Here is a 24,092-nt window from a genome sequence, read left to right as displayed (position 1 = left end):
AAGCAAAAATATTCATATTTAACATGTTATAAAGTAAATAGCTTCCACCAAACAGCCTTCCGTGTTACGCTTACGTAAAAAGTGTAACTGGTATGCCTATAACTATAGAATGTAGTGTAGCGTAAGACAAGTTTTGAACTGCGAGAGGTTTTACACTTTCTGCGTAAGTTGAATATGGAAGGTGGTATAGTGGAAGCTAAATATTTTACTTTATAAAGTTTAATTATGGATATTTTACATTACTAAGCTTCACCACTTAGCTTCAGATGGCCTTCATTACCCTGGAGTCGTGTGGAGTAGTTTATGATGGATGGATGTGCTTTTTTGAACTTTAAACTCAATGGACCCTGACACTGCCATTATAAAGCTTGGACACGTCAGGATATTTTGCCTATTAATATAACTCTGATTGTGTTCATCAGAAAGAAGAATGTCATATACACCTAGCATGTCTTGAGGGTGACTAAATCATTGGGTCATGTTAATTTTAATGTGAACTTCTTTTTGTGAATCAAAAATAATGATGAATCTGTCGGAGCTGTTAGCCTACTGAATTAGTTTGAATCACTCACTTGAATTGCAAATTAGTTTTATCTATCTATCTATCTATCTATCTATCTATCTATCTATCTATCTATCTATCTATCTATCTATCTATCTATCTATCTATCTATCTATCTATCTATCTATCTATCTATCTATCTATCTATCTATCTATCTATCTATCTATCTATCTATCTATCTATCTATCTATCTATCTATCTATCTACCTGTCTATCTATCTGTCTGTCTGTCTGTCTGTCTGTCTGTCTGTCTGTCTGTCTGCGTGCGTGCGTGTGTGTGTGTGTGTTTATTCCAAGTCTAATTCTAAATGTTATTTCAATATGTTGTTCGAAACCTAAATGAGTTTCTTTCTTCTGTTGATAACCATACAGTTGATGGTTCCCAATTAACCTCCATATTGTAGGTAGCCTAATATAGCTATGGAAGTCAATGCTACCATCAACTGATCACCAACATTATTCAAACATTTTTCCTTTTTTTCAGCAGTAGAAAGAAAGGCATGCAGGCTTAAAAGAAATTGTTGACAAAATTGACAAAATGTAAATTTTTGGGTGAACTGTCCCTTTAACCCTTTTTATAGCAATACCATATTTTGCCAGGCTCAAAGGGAGATGAGGGCGCCCTCTGTTGATGAAGACTCATATTGCAGAAGAAGCATCCGGTCAGGAGCCGCGGGGCCTGCGGTAGGATTATGGTTTTACACATCAAAACATAATATTTTAATAATGACACAATAATATACGGTATCTTAAATGCTATAGAAACACATATGATGCCTGTGTAGGTACATACAAACGTAGAGAAGGAGATATTTGCCGTTTTATAAAGTTGTTTACTTGCAATAGCATCTGCTGAATAGCTTACAAGCTACACGATGTTGAGTTTTATCTTTAAAAATGACTGATTTTGTCATGATTTACTGTCATTACGTTAATTTATTCTGTGTGCTGTAGTTGTAGTAGTAAATATTTATCGGGTCAGTTTTGTCGTACTGTATTTGCTGATGACATTGAGGCTGATCTGGGCTGAAGGGGACATTATTAGTACGGCTGTGCCAGGTTGTTGATCTGACTTGTGCTTCAGAGGATCTGTCACCTCTCAGATTAACCTTTTACAAATCTACCTGACGTTTTAGACGTACCATAATTTAACACAAGAAAGACTGCTTCAGCTTCACAATATTGAAATCAGTATATGAAGTCAGTGATAACTTAGATAAGAGCTGAACCCACAATGATAATATATAGTTTTATTATTTGTTAATATCACTGCAACGTTTTTGCCTTTATACTCCATATATACTTTATATTCCACAAATTCCATTAAATCCAGAGAAATAAGCTATTTTAACTAGGACACGGACCGTGTCTGTGTGTCGCCTATCAATGCCATCATACAAGCGTTAACTTATCCCTCGATTTTATTTTCTAGAAACCATGGAAACACTAAAGATGATTTAAATCTGCAGTAGGTAACTTTTGTAAAAATGTATTTTTTTACATGTTTGTTAAATCTGTCATTATGGCATGACAGTAGAATATGAGACAGATAATCTGTGAAAAAATCATGCTCCCCTGCCTCTTCCCAGTGGTCCTATTGCCATTTGCAGAAATACACCGCTCCCGGTAAGAAACAACCAATCAGAGCCAGGAGGAGTGTCTTAGCAGTGTCAATCAAGCTCTGATCACACCCCTCTCTCATGCACAGCGCTTACGCCCCCTATTGACAGAAATGAGAGAGTGAGGGGGAGATGTGAGGGAGGATTTTTCTGGCGGGACTTTTTACTGCGCAGAGTCGAAGTACTCTCAGAAGTGCTATTCCACCATACATTATAGTTATTCTTTTTAATCCGCTTAGAAAAGCTCCACATTTTATTTTGTGTTACCATAATTGATCGTTCAACTATTCTGTATAACTGTATTTAAATAGGGAAAACGTGGAGGTGTTTGGTCGCTTCTAACTTGATCTCTGTTTGGTACCATAGTGAATGAACTGGGCTTAGTGGGCTAAGCTAAATGCTACCAGATCGTCACCGCCCGTCAGAGAGATTAAGTGCACGCACTCAGACGTGAGAGGTATGTATCAACTCGTTTTAGTTAAGGGAATAACATAGTTTAATATGAAAAAGCGGTGAAGTATTCCTTTAAAGGGTCATGAAACCCCCCTGCTGCAGCGGTGTTTTTTCACACCTTCGATTTGAAAAAGCTTGTTAAAAGGGGAGTGGTCGACTGTGAAAAGGTGGGATGGTATTGTGTGGAAAGAGGGAATGGTTTGCATAAATAGGGGAGTGTCTGTCAGTAGGTGCATTAAGATTAGCGATACCAACAGCAGCAGTTACAGCGGTTCTGAGACATGTTCTTGGTTCCCGTTGGCATTGTTTACCACAGAGAGATTTAATGAGCGATGAGTACAGCGAATGAGAGAGTGGCGTGCAGCAGAGATCGCAAATCATTCAGCTCTTCAAAGTTCAAACCAGCATAATTCAGTGAGAAATGAAAATAAATGTTATTCTGGATGACGAAATATTTTGCAAACGTGATAAAACTATATTTGTCCAAATATGCACGCTGTTTGGCAAGATGAACAACGCGCCGACGTGATAAGAGAACGTGAACCACCCAACATGCGATGTGATAGAGATGTGTAATTCTAGATCGGGGTAAAAGCGAAGGGGTTTGAGGCTTCATAGTCTCGACCGCGCATCTGAAGCAGAGCGACGCGCGCTGGGTTGCCGTGACGATCCGAGCTGTCTATCACTCGGCAGCTAAATCTATATTTGTCCAAAAATGCACACTGTTTCACTAAGAGCCCGAACACATGCGGTTTAGTGCATGGCTGTGACCACAAATAAAACGGAGAGGACGTGGCTTTTGTTCATTAGCCTACAGATTATTAGGTTATTTTGCACTCCTGACATAGATAGTCAACGCTTGGAGGTTCGGCGTGCGATTCCTCAGGTGAATTTTACTTTACCGAGACTTTGTAGCAAAGGCTTCCACAGATGGCGCCGGTTACAGCTCGCTCGGCGCCCTTTACGTTACTTCGTATCAGCACAACGCCTAGCTTGTGAATTTTACTTTACCGAGCCTTTGTAGCAAAGGTTTCCACAGACGGCGCCGGTTACAGCTCGCTCGGCGCCCTTTACGTTACTTCGTATCAGCACAACGCCTAGCTTTCCTCCGTGACTTTTCCGCATGCTGCTTCCAAAACTTCCCCACCATATCTCTACAATAATGATGTAAGACGAGCCTGACAGAAGTGACTGTCTCATGCATATTAACTAAATTATCTTGTATGCATACTACAGCGCAGTGATTGGACTGAATGAGCTTTATGTCATGAATATATATCGAGAATCGCTCGGAGCGGTCGACGTCAGCATGTGCCCAGCAGCCCATACTTGGGCCGAAAAGGCCGTGCCGACGTCAGCATTTGTGACGTTGCTCCGACTAAGCTTTTCAAACCGGAAGACAGAAATCGCTCTGAAAAATGCAAAAGTAACTATTTTCACATATGAATACCATTAATGAGTAACCTTAGTGTTTTCAATGATGTGCAGCCTATACATATCTGTTTACATCTCAAAAAAAGTGTTTTGGGGTTTCATGACCCTTTAAGGATACATGAATACTTACCAACACGGTCATCATTTTTGAGAGAAATAGTAAAGGTGAATGCATACGAACAAGTTCTTCGTTATGGAGTAGAACAAATTCAACCCAAGTGCTCTTTGGTGACGTGGATGATTACATTACTGTTTATCATCTGTCCATCATCGTATAAAGCCCACCCTGACAATTTGATTGGTCCGAACAGCTCCTGTTCGAGCATAGTTACTCCACAGTGGATCAAGTCCAGACCGAACTTCCCGACCTTTAAATGTTGTGCACAGGGCTACATTCGGCTGGCATCCAGGCTACTACTAGCTACAACTTAAGCCCCGTTTCCACCAAAATTACCCGGAACAATTTGTACCAGGAACTTTTCTACAGGAACTTTTCTCCCCCCCAGACCTGCAACTGTCTGCGTTTCCACCGCTAAATAAAGTTCCGTGAAGATTAGGCAAATTAGTCCGGTGATGTAGGACTGCGCGTGACTGCTCCTCCAAGTCAGTGACGCACAGTAATCATTTTTGCGTGTACCGATTGAAAGATTTAGTGGACTGTTTACATGAGACGTTATCTAAACCGATCTGGTGTTTACATGTGATGACTTTCAATCGCAATCATTTTGTGACATGCAGTTTGTCTGCCGCATCAAAAATGTCAACGCTGTTTTCTCCAGCAGCTGAAATGTGTTTACTGTAGCCATAGCAACTCTTAACGGCCACCAGGACTAATACAGTAGTATATAATAAGCTATTTATTTGTTGTAAAGTGTAATAATCTTCTCAGAAAAAAAAAAATCTTCTGTCAGGCGCAGTTAAAGTAAAAACTGCCTGGGGCAATATAGGCTGTGTCATTATTCCAACATTATCTTCATAGCTTACGAAATAAAAAGTTTACCCCTCAGAAAAATTTGCTTTCCTCTCTTGTCAACATGAGCGCGGCGCGCGCTGTCACGTCATGTAAGGACGCACACTTAAAAGTAATCGGTCAGGTTGTTTACATGGTGAAAAATAGACTGTAAAAAAATTAATAACGAGTATGGAAGAGATTCAAGCTGTGCTGCTTTTGCTGGTTATGTATAGGTTTACTAAAGAGGTAATTAACAATGACAGAAAAGAGCTCTAATATGCAGATTCAGCAGCATGCAGCAGATTCAGAAAGCTTGTAAAGCTAGATTTAAAATAACAATGTATATTATTATCAGCTATTACGGACATTGCACGTGAGATGGCTGAGACGAACGCGCGACATCAGACAGAGAGCAAGACTGATATTTACTGAACGTAGACCGAACCTCACAAAAGACTTGCGGGTTGAAATAAAAGGCTGCGTGAGCTCAACCAATCAGTATGTTCAGCGCCCAAGTCCCGCCCTCGAAAGTTTCTGAACTTTGAAAAAGTACTACCTCGCGAGCAGGGCCGTTTGGCGGGGGAAATATTTACCCGGAACATTTAGACCCTGGTTCCTGCGGTCTAAACACACCGAGTACCACCCAAAGTTCCTGGTTCCTGTGGTGGAAACGCGGCTTTAGTTTTGAATAGGTGGACTCTAGCGTTGAAAAACTACATATCACAATAAGTTCTGTTTCATCGCTAGAGTCTGCCTTTAATATTTTGGTTTTTAACAAAATGAATATTGAGCTGGGGAAGTTTCTGTTATTTGGATGATTTGACATGGAATGACCCTAGGAAGTCTCAATTAAATTGAACCTACATTGATAACTGTATTTCAGTAATATTGCATCTTTGTGTCGTATAATCTTTGCAAACATCTTTTATCAGTGTCTCGTATTTTTAAACTAGATATTGTTGGTTGTTGGCAATCGGTGAGCCTCCAGATGTAGTTGAAGGAGCATCAAGTCACCCCCACTGGTCCACACACCCTCACACTGCATGGCTTCGCTTGCTGGTGTCTCACACCGTGTCTCCATAAGCCCCGTCCTGCACACCCTCATGCTAGGGTCTCAGGCCTCTCACAGACTGACCAATGACTGCCTGGATTGTTCTGCCTGTCAGCCTGTCTGCCTTCTCCATCACGGGGATATGGATTGTGTAAGTGTTTGAGTGTAGGAGAAATTCATATATATATATATATATATATATATATATATATATATATATATATATATATATATATATATATATATATATATATATATATATATATATATATATATATATATATATACTGTATATAAAGTAGGCTTTTTAATGTTTTTTTAAGTAGTCTCTTAATCTCTTAGTTGACCAAAAATACAGTAAAAACAGTAATATTGTGAAATATTATTATGAACTGGTTTCTGTTGTAATATATTTTTAAATGTAATTTATTCCTGTGATTGCAAAGCTGAATTTTCAGCATCATTACTCCAGTCTTCAGTGTCACACGATCTTTCAGAAATCATGATATGTTGATTTGGCGCTAAAGAAATATTTCTTGTTATTATTAATGTTAAACACAGCTGTGCTGCTTCATATTTTGGTTTAAACTGATTCTTTGATAAATAGAAAGTTCAAAAGAACTTATTATAAATATAACTTTTTTTGTAATTTGTATTAATATCATAAATGTCTTCACTGTCCTTTTTTAACAATTTAATCTGCCTTTGCCAAATAAAAGTATTATTTTTCTTTTCTTTTTTAAATCGTACTTACCCCAAATTTTTGATAATACAAAATCTAAGAATGATTTCTGAAAGATCGTGTGACACTGAAGACTGGAGTAATGATGGTAAAAATTCAGCTTTGCCATCACAGGAATAAATTATATTTTAAAATAAATTACAACAGAAACTATTTCATTTCAATTGAAATAATATTTAACAGTATTACTCTTTTTTTTTTTTATAAATGCAGCATTGGTGAGATTGAGACGACTTTCAAAAACATAAAAAAAACCTTAATGTATCCAAACTTTTGACAGATAATGTATTTAATATATAATAGGGCTGTGTGATATTGGAAGAAAAATGCAATATGCAATACCTTGTTAAATAATGCGATATTCGATGTGCGATACCATATTGCTATTAGTGTGTAAAATCTATTTAAATTATATTTTTAAAACTGGGAAAAGAAAGCTTTGCTACAACTTCTGAAAGTGACCAGCAGTGTTTTATTAAAAATTTGTCAGAAATCTGTTAATATAATTTTAACATCCAATGTTTCGGTGTGCGTCAGACAGAGCAAGATTCTAAGGAGTTGTTTTTCACAAGTTATTGCGTTTAATATCCTTTTTCTAAGGTCAAGCAAGTCACATAAGTAACAGTCGTGTGCCCAGTCTATTCTCTGCTGTATGCGTGTATGCAAAAACATATACTTTTCACAATGTTGAAGTATCCTACTAAAATCATTTAGATATTGCGTGCCGTTGTGATATGCATATTGCGATATGTACATCTGCGATATTTCGATATATTGCACAGCCCTAATACATAATTACATTAAATCTACCTCTCTACTGATTTTGTTATTTTTTTAACTAATATACTATACATTCAGACAAGTCATGTACTTATTACAAATAATCATAAAGTATTTTGTTTTTCTAGTTACGCCATGGCAGTAATGAACCACCATGTCTGTCCAGTTGAGAACTGGTAAGTTAACCCTATAAAGCCTTCTTTATCTGTACGTGAATGATCAACATGTTTGAAACTTTGCTGAAACGCCTGTTGTGCACAAACTTCTACATCCCTTCTGTCATCTGATTGATGGTTTTTACTTTTTTAGCAAGTAATTGTAAAAATGTCCCCCTTTAGCTTGTGGTACACATCTCTTTTTTCTAGGGAGTCTTTACTGATTATGACATGAAATGTAAACATAAGAATATATGAAATCACATTTATATTTCAATATGAACTGGTGTAATGTTAAAACATGAGTATCAGATACGATACATCAGGCACCTTGCTAAAACATTATTGGGAGATATTCTGTAGGCAGGGTTGTAAAACTCATTTTAGGTTGAGTGCTGGATGGGACAAAATGTAACCATGTGCGGGCCGAATAATTATTTATTTATTTATTTATTTTTAAACCTTAGTGCGCTGACAGTTACATTACTAATATTAATCATACAAACTACAAAATAATTAGCAAGAAAACTAGAAAAACTGCTTTTTGAAAAACACATTTGTTTTACAGTGTAAAGACTATTCGATTTGTTATATTTAATATTGGTTTTATTAGCATTTTAACATGGGGCTCAATGAGAATCTGCTCCCTTCTGGAGCCTGTCCCTAGTGGCCAGTCAAGGAATTGCAGTTTAAGTCACTTCCATATTGGCTTCAACAGAAACTGGGGGAGGTTGTCGCCTGGGTCTGACTTTAGATTCGTGAAATGATGCTAGCCGGTCCACAGAACAAAAATAGCATACAGTTGTACTGTATGTAACGATAAATGCAAATTTATTCTCTGTCATTAGGTGGCGCTTATGGAAGAGCAGCAATATAGGGTTTCTTTGGTTACCACTGCACACAAAGCAGCTGCACTTATTAATAGGCTTTTACTTAATACGAAGATAAGAGGAAAAGAAAATGCCATCAAAACCTTTCTGAAGACAGTCAGTTCCCGTCAGATACATTTTTTACATTTATATTTTTCTTTCATAAACAGTGAGCTTATTCCTGGTAGACAGGAGTAATTTCTCTGTTGGTGCGTCTATGTTCTCATTTTTGAGTCCGTATTCAGGGTGTGCCTGTGTTAACGTTCTGCTTACAGACTTTGTAATATTTCCACACAAATTATATTTTGGAAAATGTTTGCAAAGCAATTTGTTTGCAAGAGAGCAGTAGAGAAAAAGAGATCGGCCAAAATAAAACTAAAACCAGTTCAGATTTATGGTCGGTGCCTGTGGACTAGTGAGTGCATCTCTATTGTTTTTTTTACAATTATTTTTCAAATCATACCCCGGGTTGGATTGGACACCTTTTTGGGCCGTATGTTTGACACCCCTGCGGTAGAGTGACAACTGGTATTTATATGCATTTTATGCACTGTATTTTTATAAAGATCTCATTGATTTACATTACTTTACATTATGGCCAAATAAATGTCTCTTTTGCTCATTTTAAGGTGTTTTTTTTCCCTCTCTGAATATGAGCTCTATATTCTTTGTCAAATTATATGAGCCATTTAAATTGCACTATGCAACTTGTCTCAAAACAAATGCGTAGTTTGATGACGCAAAGTTTGAGCGCAGCATCTTGGGACATGTGGTCTTCACCTCACAGCCAGTGGAAAATAGGACTCGGGCAGAAATCATGTTCATGGATGCGGTTATTAACGTTACTGTAGTATGAAGCAGAGCATGACAGAGTGTTGTGGAGCTGAGCATGGCCGCTGGAGCGACTGTTACACAAATACCGCCTCACGATCACCGGGACTTTTATTATGACGGGACGGGACACATTCGCCTGGCGCTTGCACTATTTCCGCTCTTCCGGGTTATGATTATGAGGTAATGCATCTCTGTTTATCATATTAGATGCATTTAAGTCTGTTGAAAATTATGTTATGACGTTACTCTGTGCGTTCACTTGTTCACACTGCTAAGAGTAAAGCGCTCTTGCCAAATAAAACCTGAAACCGAGGGTAGCGCAGATATGACGCAATTGACAGGCGACTTCCTCAGGCGCTATGCTGAAACGTCCCAGTCCTTAGTTAAAATAATAATAATAATAAATAATAATAGATTTTATTTATAATGCACTTTTCATTCCGAAGAATCTCAAAGTGCAACAAAGGGGGGGGGGGGGGGGGATAACAACAAAAAAATGAATAACAAGTAAAAGTATAGAATACTACAAACAATCAACCAACACAGAAAACAGAACAGAAACAGAGCTGATGGTGAACAGAAACAGAGCTGATGGTGAACAGAAACAGAGCTGATGGTGAACAGAAAACAGCTGATGGTGGAAGTCTCTGTTAGCTCCGCAGCACACTGTGGTCCACTCCATGTTTCAGATTTCTCCCAGCGGCAGTGTCCCGATGACATCGCCGAGGCACGACAGCTGAAGACCAGATGATGGGTCTTCTTCATGATGATTCAAACGATGGGGATCGCTGCAGCACCATGCAGGAGGCAGAACATTCTTCCGGGCACTTCTGTGGACACACCGGGGCCGGCGCAGATGTCGCTCCACGGTCGCAATGCAGGACGGAACAGCGGCGCAGCCGAGAAGCAGAACATCCCAACATCATCAGCCGACGACGAGAGCCCGGATGACGCTAGCCCGGTGCAAACTTCAGCCACCATGCAGCTTAAGCCCAAGGGAGACCACCAGTGAGCACCCGCGGCGAGAAACATAAAATGTCCTCCAAACCAGAAACCAACCGCAGCAATTCAAACGTAAACATTAGAGAAGCGGTTGAAAACGGCGAAACGACGAACAATGACTTCTCAGTGGCTGCCAGCAATCAGCAACAGTCCCAATTGTAGCTCTGACTGTTAGACTAGTCACAAACATAAGGAAATAAAATAAAATGTAAATCTAATAGTATATTAACATGATTTGTTGTGGGTGGAGAAGCGGCGAACAGACGACGCCAGCGTCCTCTCCCCCACGTTGCCTAGCAACCAAGTTATTAAAATAGCAATTTTCTCACAATTTACAAATAGTTGGAAACATTTGGGATATTGTAGGTACTCAACTAAACAAAATATGTAACACTGGCCTAGTGGTTTTTGGATATTTTACTGCAAAGATACTACATAGTGCACCTTTAAGTCTGACTTATGAAATATGAGAATAAAAAATAAATAAATAAAATAACACCATCACCACCATTTACTGGGTTAAATCCAATATCTAAAGGTCACCGTATACTGTTGTTTAAACTTTTCTGCTTGGTTCTTTGTGTAACAGGACATACAATTTGACATGTACAGAGGAAACAGCTAAGAGGGGCTTCCCAAAGACCTGCTGCACTCTTCAAGACATCCCCCTCATTAGGTAAAAATTACTTTGAATTTATCTGGAATACCACAAAATTACCACATTTTCAAATTGTCTCCTCAGTAATACTGTTTTGCACCAACTTCTCATGAAACAGTGGCCCAATATCTGGTTTTCTGCTCTTTTGACAGTAAATGTGGTTGCTATCCACCAGAGAGCTGTCTCTTCAGTTTGATAGGCAATGTTGGGGCATTTATGGGTAAGAATTACTGTTTAAAAATAAATAAATAGTGCTGTCAAATCGATTAAACGCAATCAATCGCATCCAAAATAAAAGTTTGTGTTTACATAATAAATATATGTATACTGTGTATAATTATTATGTATATTTGAATACACACACATGCATGTATATATTTAAGAAATATTTGCTTGTATATACTGTACACTCATCTGTAGGGCTGGGATAAACGATTATTTTTTAAACGATTAATCTAGCGATTATTTTTTCGATGCATCGATTAATCTAACGATTAATTTTTCCTGTCCGATTCGGTTACGATTCGATTCGATTACCGATTATCTCCCCATTAATTGCCTAATAGCAATTTATACATGTTGATTTAATTATCTGAATGAAAAAACAAATTCCTTAACATTGCAATATATGTTTATTGCTCTTAAAATTCCAAAGTAAGACTATACAATGCATTCAATAAAACCTTCAAAACATAAAGTACACACACACACACACACACACACACACACACACACACACACACACACACACACACACACACACACACACACACACACACACACACACACACACACACACAAATAAATAAGTATTAACCTACAACAAAGAAACATATTATACGATTTTTCTATGTATGCAACTCAGCCTACAGGCTATGCCCATCGATTAAATATCAACAAGTTGGTTAATCAAATCCGAGGACACACTGCAAGCGTGAGCGTCTCGGCTGCGTGGCGTGTCCGTTTTTGTTTCGGCTCACATGTTAACAGGTTGGAGTTTGCACACTGACTGTGACGCGTGGAAAACGCGTGCATGCTAGAAATAGAAGAGCGCCTATTTTTCACGTGTGTTGGGAGCGTCTCCAGGCAAAATAGAATAGGAAAAGATGTTTATATATAATTTTGACACAAATACATATTATTAAATTACATTTTCATGTTTGAAAGTCTGTAGGTTTACATAAATGCAGATATAGGCCTAATTGTAATAATAAAAAACGTCAATTATCGATTTTGAAATATTGCAACTGTCAATACAGAACGAAATATTCTGTAGCCTATTTTGCCGTCAATACCATAGATATGTGGCTACTCCCGACGTTTTCTTTGCTGTATCAGTAGGCTATTTATGTTTAACATTAGGAATAGGGCTTCCCTCCGCATAAATAGCAGCAGCAGCGCCGCGTCAGACACGCTTCTAGTGTGCAAAGGCAGAGAAAACGCCACGCAGCCCCGTGGCTGATCCGCAACAGAAACGCCACGCGCATCCGCGGCATGACAGTGAAAAAAGTTACATGTAGAGTGCATTATGGGCGCCAATATTCCGTTTAAAACCGGAATAGTCCTGGGATGAAACTGCTCACTTAGAGGATGGATACCCTCGGTCACATCAGCGCGATTATACATTGAACATTTTAAATTTAAAACAGCTTATTGTGTAGGTAACGTAGCCAATGTGTCCGATGCTTTCATTTGATGCAAACGTTTGTTTTTGTGATTAAAATACATCAAATATTACCAAAACATCTGTCTTCCTGTGTGCAGAAGTTTGTTTATGTAGCCGTGACAACAAAACGCGTGCGCGCCTGGAGCAGGCGCTCTTAACACAGACGCGCATGCCTGTGATGCTCCGTGCGCACCGCGCGCCAACCCGCATAGACTGTGGCCAACCCGCAAGCCTTGCATTTCTGAAAGTCTGAGGAGCCACTCGTGTTGCTACCATAGATACATAATAAATAATATACTTAATTACATAATATACTTTATTATGTACATCTATGGTTGCTACTACTCTCCGGCGCCGCCATCTTTATTTTGAATCTGACGAATCGACGCGCATATTTTGCGTCAACGTATTTTTTGCGTCGACGTCATCGATGACGTCGACGCGTTGTCCCAGCCCTACTCATCTGAAGGATTATTAGGAACACCCGTTGAATTTTTCATTAATGCAATTATCTAATCAACCAATCGCAGGGCAATTGCTTCAATGCATTTAGGGCTATTAGTCCTGGTCAAGACAGTCTCCTGAACTCCAACCTGAATGTCAGAATGGGAAAGAAAGGTGATTTAAGCAATTTTGATCGTGGCATGGTTTTTGGTGCCAGACGGGCCGGTCTGAGTATTTTACATTCTGCTCAGTTACTGGGATTTTCACGTACAACCATTTCTAGGTTTACAAAGAACAGTGTGAAAAGGGAAAAACATCTAGTATGCCTTGTTGATGCTAGAGGTCAGAGGAGAATGGGCCGACTGACTCAAGCTGATAGAAGAGCAACTTTGACTGAAATACCCACTCGTTACAACCGAGGTATGCAGCAAAGTATTTGTGAAGCCACAACAAGCACAACTTGGAGGCGGATGGGCTACAACAGCAGAAGACCCCACCGGGTACCACTCATCTCCACTACAAATAGGAAAAAGAGGCTACAATTTGCACAAGCTCACCAAAATTGGAGAGTTGAAGACTGGAAAATTTTTGCCTGGTCTGATGAGTCTTGATTCTGCTGAGACATTCAGATGGTAGAGTCAGAATTTGGCGTAAACAGAATGAGAGCATGGATCCATCATGCCTTGTTACCACTGTGCAGGCTGCTGGTGGTGGTGTAATGGTGTGGGGGATGTTTTCTTGGCACACTTTAGGCCCCTTAGTGCCAATTGAGCCTCGTTTAAATAGCACAGCCTACCTGAGCATTGTTTCTGACCATGTCCATCCCTCTATGACCACCATGTACCCATCCTCTGATGGCTACTTCCAGCAGGATAATGCACCATGTCACAAAGCTCGAATTATTTCAAATTGGTTTCTTGAACATGACAATGAGTTCACTGTACTAAAATGGCCCCCACAGTCACCAGATCTCAACCCAATAGAGCATCTTTGGGATGTGGTGGAACAGGAGCTTCGTGCTCTGTATGTGCATCCCACAAATCTCCATCAACTGCAAGATGCTATCGTATCAATATGGGCCAACATTTCTAAAGAATGCTTTTAGCACCTTGTTGAGTCAATGCCACATCGAATAAAAGCAGTTCTGAAGGTGAAAGGGGGTCGAACACAGTATTAGTATGGTGTTCCTAATAATCCTTTAAGTGAGTGTATATTATAATTTATATTATATATAAATGTCAATATTTTATTTATAAATACAAAACAACCAGATGATCCTACAGTGTTCGTATCGCTGCCTGTCTGACAGACATTTCTGACTGGATGAAGGAGCATCACCTTCAACTCAGTCTTGCAAAGACAGAATTACTTGTTGTCTCAACGAACCCAGCACTTCATCAAAATTTCTCCATTCAGCTTGGTTCATCAACCATAACTCCATCCAGGACAGCCAGGAACTTTGGAGTTATGATTGATGACCATTTAAACTTCACTGACCACATTACTGCAACAGCCCGGTCCTGCAGATTTGCTTTATACAACATTAGAAAGATTAGACCCTTCCTATCAGAACAGGCTGCACAACTCCTGGTCTAAGCTCTTGTTCTCTCCAGACTGGACTATTGTAATGCTCTTCTAGCTGGCCTTCCAGCGTGCACTATCAAACACTTGCAGCTAATCCAGAATGCAGCGGCGAGATTGGTCTTTAACGAGCCGAAGAGAGCAGAACGCATATCACGCCTCTCTTCATCAGACTGCACTGGTTGCCAATGGCTCTGCACCAGTATACCTAGACTCACTTGTTCAGACTTACACACCCTCCAGAAGCTTGCATTCTGCGAGTGAACAGCGCCTCGTTGTTCCATCCCAAAGGGGCATGAAATCGCTCTCACAGACATTTTCCTGGACCGTTCCCACCTGGTGGAATGACCTGCCGATCTCAATTCATGCTGCTGAGTCTAGCCATTTTTAAAAAACATCTTAAGACACATCTTTTCCAATTGCACCTGACCAATAAAGACTAGCACTTAACTATCCAATTAAATTTTCTATCCAATTAACTATCCAATTTAGTTTGTTTGTCTCAAAAAAAAAAAAAAAATTGTGTACTGTGCTCGATTACCTGAGAATTCTTACAGCTCTTGCAGGTTGTTGGGCTTGTTTGTTTCGTTGCTTCTATTGCTCTCCCCTTTTTGTAAGTTGCTTTGGATAAAAGCATCTGCTAAATGATTAAATGTAAATGTAAATAAAAAAAATCTTAAATATATACATGCATGTGTGTGTATTTATACATGCATAATAATTATACACTGTACACACACATATATTATGCAAATGCAAACTTTTATTTTGGATGTGATTAATCGATTTGAAACCCACTAAAATAAACATATTTAAATCTGAAATTTTGTCGATTTCCTAATCTGGGCCTGTATTACAGAAACCTCTAATTCAGAATCCTGTCCTATCTGTTTAGTTACCATAATTTCATTTAAAGGGTTACTTCACCGATTAGCGTTAAGCTTTGTACCAGTAGAAACCTGGTAGAATATTTGAATGACAATTTCCTCTTTCATGTCCCCCTGAGACGAGAGATTTCTGTATTTTGTGTCTGAAAAAAACCCCTAATGACTAAAAACATCAATTCCCGTCATCGCAGGCTTTGGACACACAATGTGAATGACTGTGCAGCCGTGAATGAATGTCAGTGCGACCGTAAATGTGTGCGTACTGTGCGGCCATCAATGAATGATACTGCAGCCATGAATGAATGCCAGTGCGGCTGTACTCATTTTACTTTTGATTTAGAATTAGCGCCAATTCAGGGGCGGGTTGCTTGAATTGTGGGTTCATTAGCCTATTATTCTTAATGAAAAACACGACAGCAAAATGACAAACTCATTTAAATAGGTGCTTTTACATTTGGCTTTGAAAAAATATCTTCAGCGTTAATCTTGTCATTCAGTTCTTCACTCTCTGATGAAGGAAATCTGACTTCTGCTGCAGTTTGTTTCGACTCTCGTTCGGCTCACACTGTATTAAGCAGACATGTTCAGTTTTTAATTGTAGTGTCTGTTCTCTAACTAAACTAAATTATTTTATTACTATAAAAATGAAAACGATGGTGGGGGCGGTGCGGCATTGGGCAAGTGATGTAACCGGTAGGCGTGGCTTGGGAGTGGCCTCGTAGCGCAGCGAAGCAAGTGCATTCTAGGAGTTGTTGTCTTTCATCCACAAGAGACAAAAATACATTTTCTGGCTTTTCTCAGTCTAGAAGGCAGCAACTTCTAAAATAATTTCACGTGACCCAATTTAAATACACGTTTATCTTTCCAGCGTTGAAGTATCCCTTTAAGAAATAGTCTTTCAAGTCTTATTTGTCTTAGAAATATACCTCTGTTATTATTATTATTATTATTTGTGATGTGTCCCTGCAGTGGTTATGGTGTGCATGCTGCGTTATGCTCAAGTTATTGAACACAGCCATCATTGCTGGACCAACACTATTTCTTTGGTGTCCGGCTGCATTAATGCTCTGGGTTTGGTCATGGTTGGGAACTTTCAGGTGAACGGACAATAATACACTCACAACTTCAGCCTGTTACATACAAATCGAAATAAACTTGCATTCCTCTTACTCTTTCGGTATGTTTTTTTTTCTCCCCTCAGGTTGATCATGCCAAGACGCTTCATTATGTGGGAGCTGGTGTAGCTTTCCCTGCCGGCTTGTTGTTTGTGTGTCTGCAGTGCGTACTGACATACCGTATAGCAGAGACAGCGCTGGACTACTGGATGGCTCATGTGCGCGTGGCTCTATCAGCTGGAGCTCTGGTATCTCTTGTCCTTAGTATCCTTACCAGAAGTTTGAACCTGAGGCAAACGGCCTAAAACACAGTGGCTTATTGCTTTCTAGTAAATGATAAAAGATGAAATGTCTAGTTTTATGTTTTATTTAAAAAGTAAACCTTTAATGTGCAAATAAATACAAATTAGTACAATAGTTAATGTTTTTCAAGTAAACATTTAAGTAAACAGTTGGAAATTAAATACAAATTAAAAAAAGATAATAGAACAAAGAAAAATAAAATGATGCTTTGCAAATTTTATGTATCCAGAGAAGTAGATATTGAATAATCATTGAAAAATGTACACAAAATCCAAAAGTTATCATGCTGCTATTAAAGGTGCACTATGTAACTTTTCCGTCCGCTAGAGGTCGCCTATGCAAAACAAAGGCATAGTTTGATGACGGCAAGTTTGAGTGCAGTAGCTTGGGACGTGTGGTCTTCACCTCACAGCCGTTGGAAAAGAATAAGGATAGAACCTGGGAAGAAATCATGTCCATGGATGCAAATATTAACATTACTGTAGTATGAAGCAGAGCAGGACAGAGTTTTGTGAGAGCTGAGCAAGGCCCCTGGAGTGATTGTTAATACGATGAACGCAACACCTGCCTCGCGATCAGCGGGACTTTTATTATGCCACAGTTGCCGCTTTTCTGGTTATGAGTATAAGGTAACGCAGTTTTGTTTATCATATTAGATACATCTGAGTATGTTATGATGTTACTGTGTACGTTCGCTCAGCGGCTGGTTTGACACTTGTTGCGGAAACCAAGGTAAACCGAAATTGACAGACGACTCCCTCACACATCCCAGTTCCTTGGTTAAAATAGCAATTTTCTCATGATTTTCAAATAGGTGGAAACATTTGGGATATTGTAAGTACTCGACAGAACAAAATATATACCACTGGCCTGTTTTTTAAAGATATTTTACTGAAAAAAATGTTACATAGTGCATATTTAAAAGTAGGACAGGCATTTTTGGAGAGAGATAAGGTCCCACACTTCCTTCACAGCCACTCCCTTCTCTAAAGCCACACCTCCTCCAAAACGCATAAACGCACACAGCAGATTCTGTAAAGCGGCATGAGACTCCTCATAACGTAACATTAAAAATGAACATAGACATCTTACAGACTCCTGACTACTTTGATGATGAGACGGAAATGTATAAATCCGAGTCTGGGGAAGTGAACAGCTCCGGGTAAAACGTCAAGGGTTTCCATCTCGGAATTACGGTTATGACATGGCATAAGCGTGTTTTAGTTCAGTAGGAATTGTAAAAGGTGGCTGCTGTTTGTGGCTGACAGTAAGCTGACAGTAAAACACACACTTAAAATCTATATTTCAATCTGTAATGAACAGTCATATATCACAATTATACAATTTCCATGTTTCAGGGCAGTCTATTCCCTTAAAGGGATAGTTCACCCAAAAATGTAAATTCTCACCCTTATGTCGTTCCAAACCCATAATACCTTCTTTCTTCTTTGGAACACAAATTAAGATATTCTTAATGTAATCTGAGAGCTGTCGGACCCCTCAATAAACATCAATTTAAATGACCTCATTCATGGCCCAAAAAGGTAGAAAATAATAAAAAATAGTCAATGTGACTCCAGTGGTTCAACCTTAATTTTATGAAACGAAGAGAATTCTTTTTGTGCGCAAAAAACAAACAAAAATGATGACTTTATTCAACAATTTCCTCTCGTCTGTGTCAGTCTCCTACGCAGTTTACTTTGGCCAGGTCCACACGCATGGTGCTCACGTGAACAGCATCGGCCAAGCTCTGATGTAATTCGGAAGTGAAGAAATTGTTGAACAAGTTCTTATTTTTATTTGTTTTTGCTCACAAAAAGTATTCTCGACACATATAAAATTAAGGTTGAACCACTGGGGTCACTTGGACTATTTTAACTATGTCTTTACTACCTTTCTGGACCTTGAAAGTGGTAATTAAATCCCTATCTATGGAGAGGTCAGAAAGTTCTCAGATTTCATCAAAAATATATTGTGTGTTCCGAAGATGAACAAAGGTCTTATGGGTTTGGAATGGCATGAGGGCGAGTTATTAAGGACAGAATTTTCATTTTTGGCTAAACTATCCCTTTAAGCTAAATCTCATGCCAACACTATTTCCAACACCTCGGAATCAGAGCTCCGACATTTAAAAAAAAAAAATCTATTCAGATCTTTGTTTTATAACAATGTTTTTAATGCTGAAGGTTAGTGTGTCCATTCCTTAACACCATACTTCCTATTCAAGGTGGGATCTTCTTCATCCATGAGAGTTTTGTATTGCAGCACGCCGCGGCCATCTGTGAATGGGTCTTCACGGTGCTGGTCTTGGTGTATTATGGCACCTTCACCTATGAGTTTGGCACTGTCAACAGTGACACCATAATGGCAGCCTTAATGAAACGCAGTGAACATCACCATCCGGGGTCTGCGGTCATCATGGGGGGTATCGGGAAGGGTGTTGCAATGGGATGCGGTGCCCGCAGTCTGAAGTCACCCGGTGGCAGCAGCACTTCCACACACCTCAACTGCACACCAGAAAGCATCGCCATGCTTTAAGGGTTAACCACTATGGTATTCTCTCAGACCTCAGCATATAGACCAGAACTCTTCGTCTGGCTCACGGATTTGTGAAAAACTGGTACAAGCAATACAGAATTACAGTAAGTCTACAGACTTTGCTGTTATAATCCAACAGTAATGGCCATTCTGTCATAACTAAGGTATTTTGCATGATATTTTACATTCGTGTGATAAGATAACTCAAAGTACAGCCACACTAACCAGCACAGGTCAGCTCCTTCTCATGATTCATGGGGCCTCTGATGAGAAATGTTTCAATTTACTGTTAAAACTGCAATAACTCATCTCTAAAGGTGCATTCACACTGACAGCGATTAAAATTGTTCAGGGTCAAGATTACTGTTGGTTGCTAGTAGTGTTTCTGCATCAGGAAATTTTATACAGTGCTGCAGCGATGATGTATTTTTATTGGCCAAAACTTGGAAACAAGTAAGCATTTTAACACAACACAGTTTCTGCCAATCTCATGTCAATCTTGAGTACCTATAGACTAGTATTGCATCCTTCATATCTCAGAAGAGTCTTTAGTTTTATCATATTTATAAAAGACGGATACGCTGTTTCGATTATTTCCGGAAAACAGCGGAGCTAGTGAAGGCGGGCGATGGGTGGAGCACGAAATACGAAATGCATCATGGCATTATCCCTGGATAACTTTTGATTCACTGTACGTTTGTGTTGTTTACGTTATATGTGCACTTAAGCGCCGATTGCCAACAAAATACTGGCATTAAATTGGTAAAATTAAATTGGTGCTCTTGCTCTCGCTCTGTTTGATGTTGCAAACACGCTCATCTGGGAGAAGTGCCAATACAAGGAAATCCGCACTTAATGACATCACACATACGTTTTTGTTTTTTGCCATACTTTGAAAAATCTTTCCGAAACGTATTAGAAATACTGTCATGCGTCCAACTTGTTCTTTGAAATTTTGGCCATGTTTAGCATGAGAATCCAACTCTTTAATAGTGTAAATAAGTCAGAATGCATGAAATGGCATTAGACTCCCCATAATTTAAAAGCATCCCATCGAACATGGAAACTTGAACTGGCTAGCCTGCTTTTTCAGCCTTATTGTGTTTTATAATCACACTTGTACAAACTATTCTAACTTTATTTAATGGAAAAATAGTTTTTTTTAAGCTTTAAGCTTTTTGAAGTTGCCACTGTGGTTTAGTTTTGATTATAGCCTATGTGTAGCTTTTTACTTTAGTTATTGTATTTATTTAGGCTTCAAAGTTCATATAAGTCATTTCTTTTGTTGGTCACAGTTTATTTTCTGAAAAACTCCAAAAGCCACTGGAAAAATCCTATTGGGTTTTTGTCAAGGAAACCAGGGTGGTGCTATCTTCTGGATTTGTCCGTAAAAAATGCAACCATCACTGCAGCGCTCTATTGGTAGTTGGTGCAGTGACTCTCCGCTCTTGCATAAACTAAAACAATTTGTCACAATGAAAGCTTATGTCGCCCTAAATCTCCAACACTCATTGGAAAACGGTGACTTTGGTCACTTTGTCAGTGTGAATCTGTTACATAGCTGCCAGCAATACCAAGACAGTCGTTTAGACAAAGAAGATAATTGGCTAAACGCATCCAACCTTTTGTAACCTGTTTAATCTGTAAAAACTGTGATTACACAACAGGTCAAGCCATCACTGTAGCAGTGGAGATGTTAAATCAGCTAGCCACCAGCCATTGCTGCCAATAGTTGGGCTGCAATGAGGTTTAGGAACTTCAGTCTTCAGTTTGTGTCCATTGCAAGTGCTCACAGTTTAGATTGATCTGTGGCACTGTATTGGCATGACGTCAGGTGCTGTGGACCTTCTGTCCTATAGCTCTTGTATACATTGTGGCTGTGTTGAATAAGATTTAATTGCATTTCTGTGCAACCTTTCAAACGTGTTGGTGCTTTTGCCAAGTTTTTTTTCCATCACTCGATCCAAAAACTGGCTGCATTGATCAATCCCAGGTACCTTGCAAACAAATTCTTAATATTTCAGAATCGCAAGAAACCAGATTTTGTGTCTATTGTTTTCGTGTTTTGTTTTAAGCACAGTTGTTTTTGGTTTATTTTTGTTTTTGGCGATTTTAATCAGTTTTCCAAGAGATTCGTCTGGCTCTTGATACCTGTATGATTAATTGAAGACGCTACATTTCAATGCTTTTGTGAGCAAACGCAGAGTTTCTTCAAGAAAACCAACATATTTGCGAGAGAACGCAAAACTTTTGTCAGTGGAACACAATTTTTTTGGGGGGGAATGCATTGTGTTCCCATGAAAAACTTTGTGTACGCTCGAAACGTGCGTTCATTCAAAAACTTTGGCGTGCAAATGCAGTTTCTCAGGAAAACGCAATCCTTCTGCAAGCAAACTCAGTTTCTCTGGGAAACACAACGTTTTTTATTACTGCATTTGCTCGCAGAAGCAGGTTTTTTTTTTTCTCCATTACCATTTCTCTTTCTCTGGTGAATGCTCTTTGCATTTGCTCGCAAAAACTTAACTGATACTGGTGATGGAGAGAAAAAAAGAGCTTTTGGAAGCAAATGCATTGTTTATCTTGGAAACGCAATTATTTTGCAAGAGAACAAACTTTTTGCGATCAAACTCTTAAGTTTCTAAAACTTTACGTTTGTTAGCTAAAGTGTTGAAATGTCATTTTTCCTTCTATCATCCCATTACTTACCAACTTAAGATATCCATTTCATAACAGGAAAAGCTTTTGCTACTGAAAATGCAGGCAAACTCTTATATTATCTGCATTTGAGATGAATGTTTAGACGGTGAATCAAGCTATTGGTATTTATTTGGTGCTGTTGACTGCTGGTGTGCATCTCTCAGCAGTCAAACTATATTATTTTTACTTTTAAGGTGGAGATTTGGAGATAGTTTTGTGTAATAATGAAGACATATTTGTTTCTCCAACATGCCTAGTTTCTGTCACTTTGATATTAATCTAGCATCAAGACAGAATCAGAGGTCTTTATCCAGTCTTTTTTTAGTGTATTGTTTTAAAGCATTATTATTTGTGAATGACGTGCATTTGTTATGCAGAGCTGCTTGTAAGTGAATGCCTTTAGCTGAGCATAATATTGCATAGAATATCAGAACTTCGATTGAGACTGGGGTCTAGTCAGTAACTATGAAACGAAGAAAGCTTCCTAATCAGCATCACACTGTTGTTAACACCTCAGTTCCTACACGTCATTTTGTAATGTATAGAATGCTTCAAAAGAAATTCTCATGATGTACTGGAAATGATGTAGTGCACTAAAGGGGAAACCTGAGTATTTTTTATTTTTTTGGACCCGAAATGTGAATTCCTCCTTAATAAGCTGTATTTTGACTACACAGTATTTTAGTTGTTAGATATTGCTCATTTGAAAGCAATACGTTATATTGAGAATTATTATAAAAACCAAAATTGGTTATGTGTTGTATTATGTTTGTTTATAATTTATACTTTGTAATGTCAGACAATGAAACAATGCAATATTCAACTTTTGTTCACGTACTTGCAAAATACCTCTATGAGAATCCTACTGTGGTGAGCTGTTCAGTTTCCTAAAGGAGCTGAGTTACAGAAATGTATTTATGTTGTTTCTGTTTTGTGTGAAAGGCCAAATTCAATCTCATCTGCTCAGCTATTCATCTGTAGATGTCCTGATGCCTCGTGAAGCTCGGTCAAATTAATTATATTTATAAATATAAGAGTCCTCTCTTTGATTAATGATTAATAATGACTGGATGATTATTACATCGATTATTATGTTTCGAGCGTGTTTTACGCTTGGCAAAAGTTCTACTAACCCCTAATTGGAGCGTGTAGCTTTTCATTTTTTAAACAATCATGTAGGAAAGCGACATCATGGCCATATTCCAGACACTTTACAGTGCTCAACTCTTGCATTGCCAAAATTGATGCACCCTTTGATGGAAATGTTATTACACTACATCTACACACTCAATTAGGGTTACGAGAGCTGATGCCATATATGTACATGAAACATAGTAATCACTGCAATAATAACCCAATTATAAACTTTTAAGCTTTTGCTGTTTAAATCAGCAATTTTTTTTAAAACATTTGTATGGCCCGGCAGAGAATGAGAAGGCCCTAATTACATTTTAGGCTACAATAATTTAATTATTATTTTAATTATTTCTTTTTTTTAATGGGACAAATACAAATTGATATTTATCAAAATGGGAAAAAAAACATGTTTAGTAGTAGACAGATTGTATGATAACTTTGTGAAATGGAAACTGAAATAGAGCTGTTCAAACTGCAACTTTCTGTTGAATTATGACCCATTCTGCACGTTTTCTTATCTTTCACAAGGGTTTTGTTTTGTGAAATAAAATGTACCTTAATTTGATAGACACTGTTCACGGAGAACAATGTTTGCTGCCAGTATCAAACTGT

The 24,092-nt window shown here is 38.5% G+C and overlaps 1 protein-coding gene across 1 annotated transcript; it reads left to right on the top strand.

Annotated features, from left to right (window-relative positions):
* The first annotated feature begins 1,189 nt into the window (after positions 1–1,189).
* Positions 1,190–22,953, top strand: tmem150ab (transmembrane protein 150Ab). The gene is made up of 9 exons (XM_067437871.1): positions 1,190–1,247; positions 2,549–2,639; positions 5,975–6,223; positions 7,723–7,770; positions 11,044–11,130; positions 11,265–11,332; positions 16,660–16,787; positions 16,892–17,069; positions 19,336–22,953. The coding sequence occupies exons 3-9, from the start codon at positions 6,159–6,161 to the stop codon at positions 19,644–19,646; spliced, it is 885 nt and encodes a 294-aa protein (XP_067293972.1). The 5' UTR covers positions 1,190–1,247; positions 2,549–2,639; positions 5,975–6,158; the 3' UTR covers positions 19,647–22,953.
* Positions 22,954–24,092: the final 1,139 nt, after the last annotated feature.

Source organism: Pseudorasbora parva, chromosome 3, assembly GCF_024679245.1.
Source record: "Pseudorasbora parva isolate DD20220531a chromosome 3, ASM2467924v1, whole genome shotgun sequence".
NCBI lineage: Eukaryota > Metazoa > Chordata > Actinopteri > Cypriniformes > Gobionidae > Pseudorasbora > Pseudorasbora parva.
Note: the sequence above shows the minus strand (reverse complement) of the source record. Positions and strands in the feature narration are given on the sequence as shown.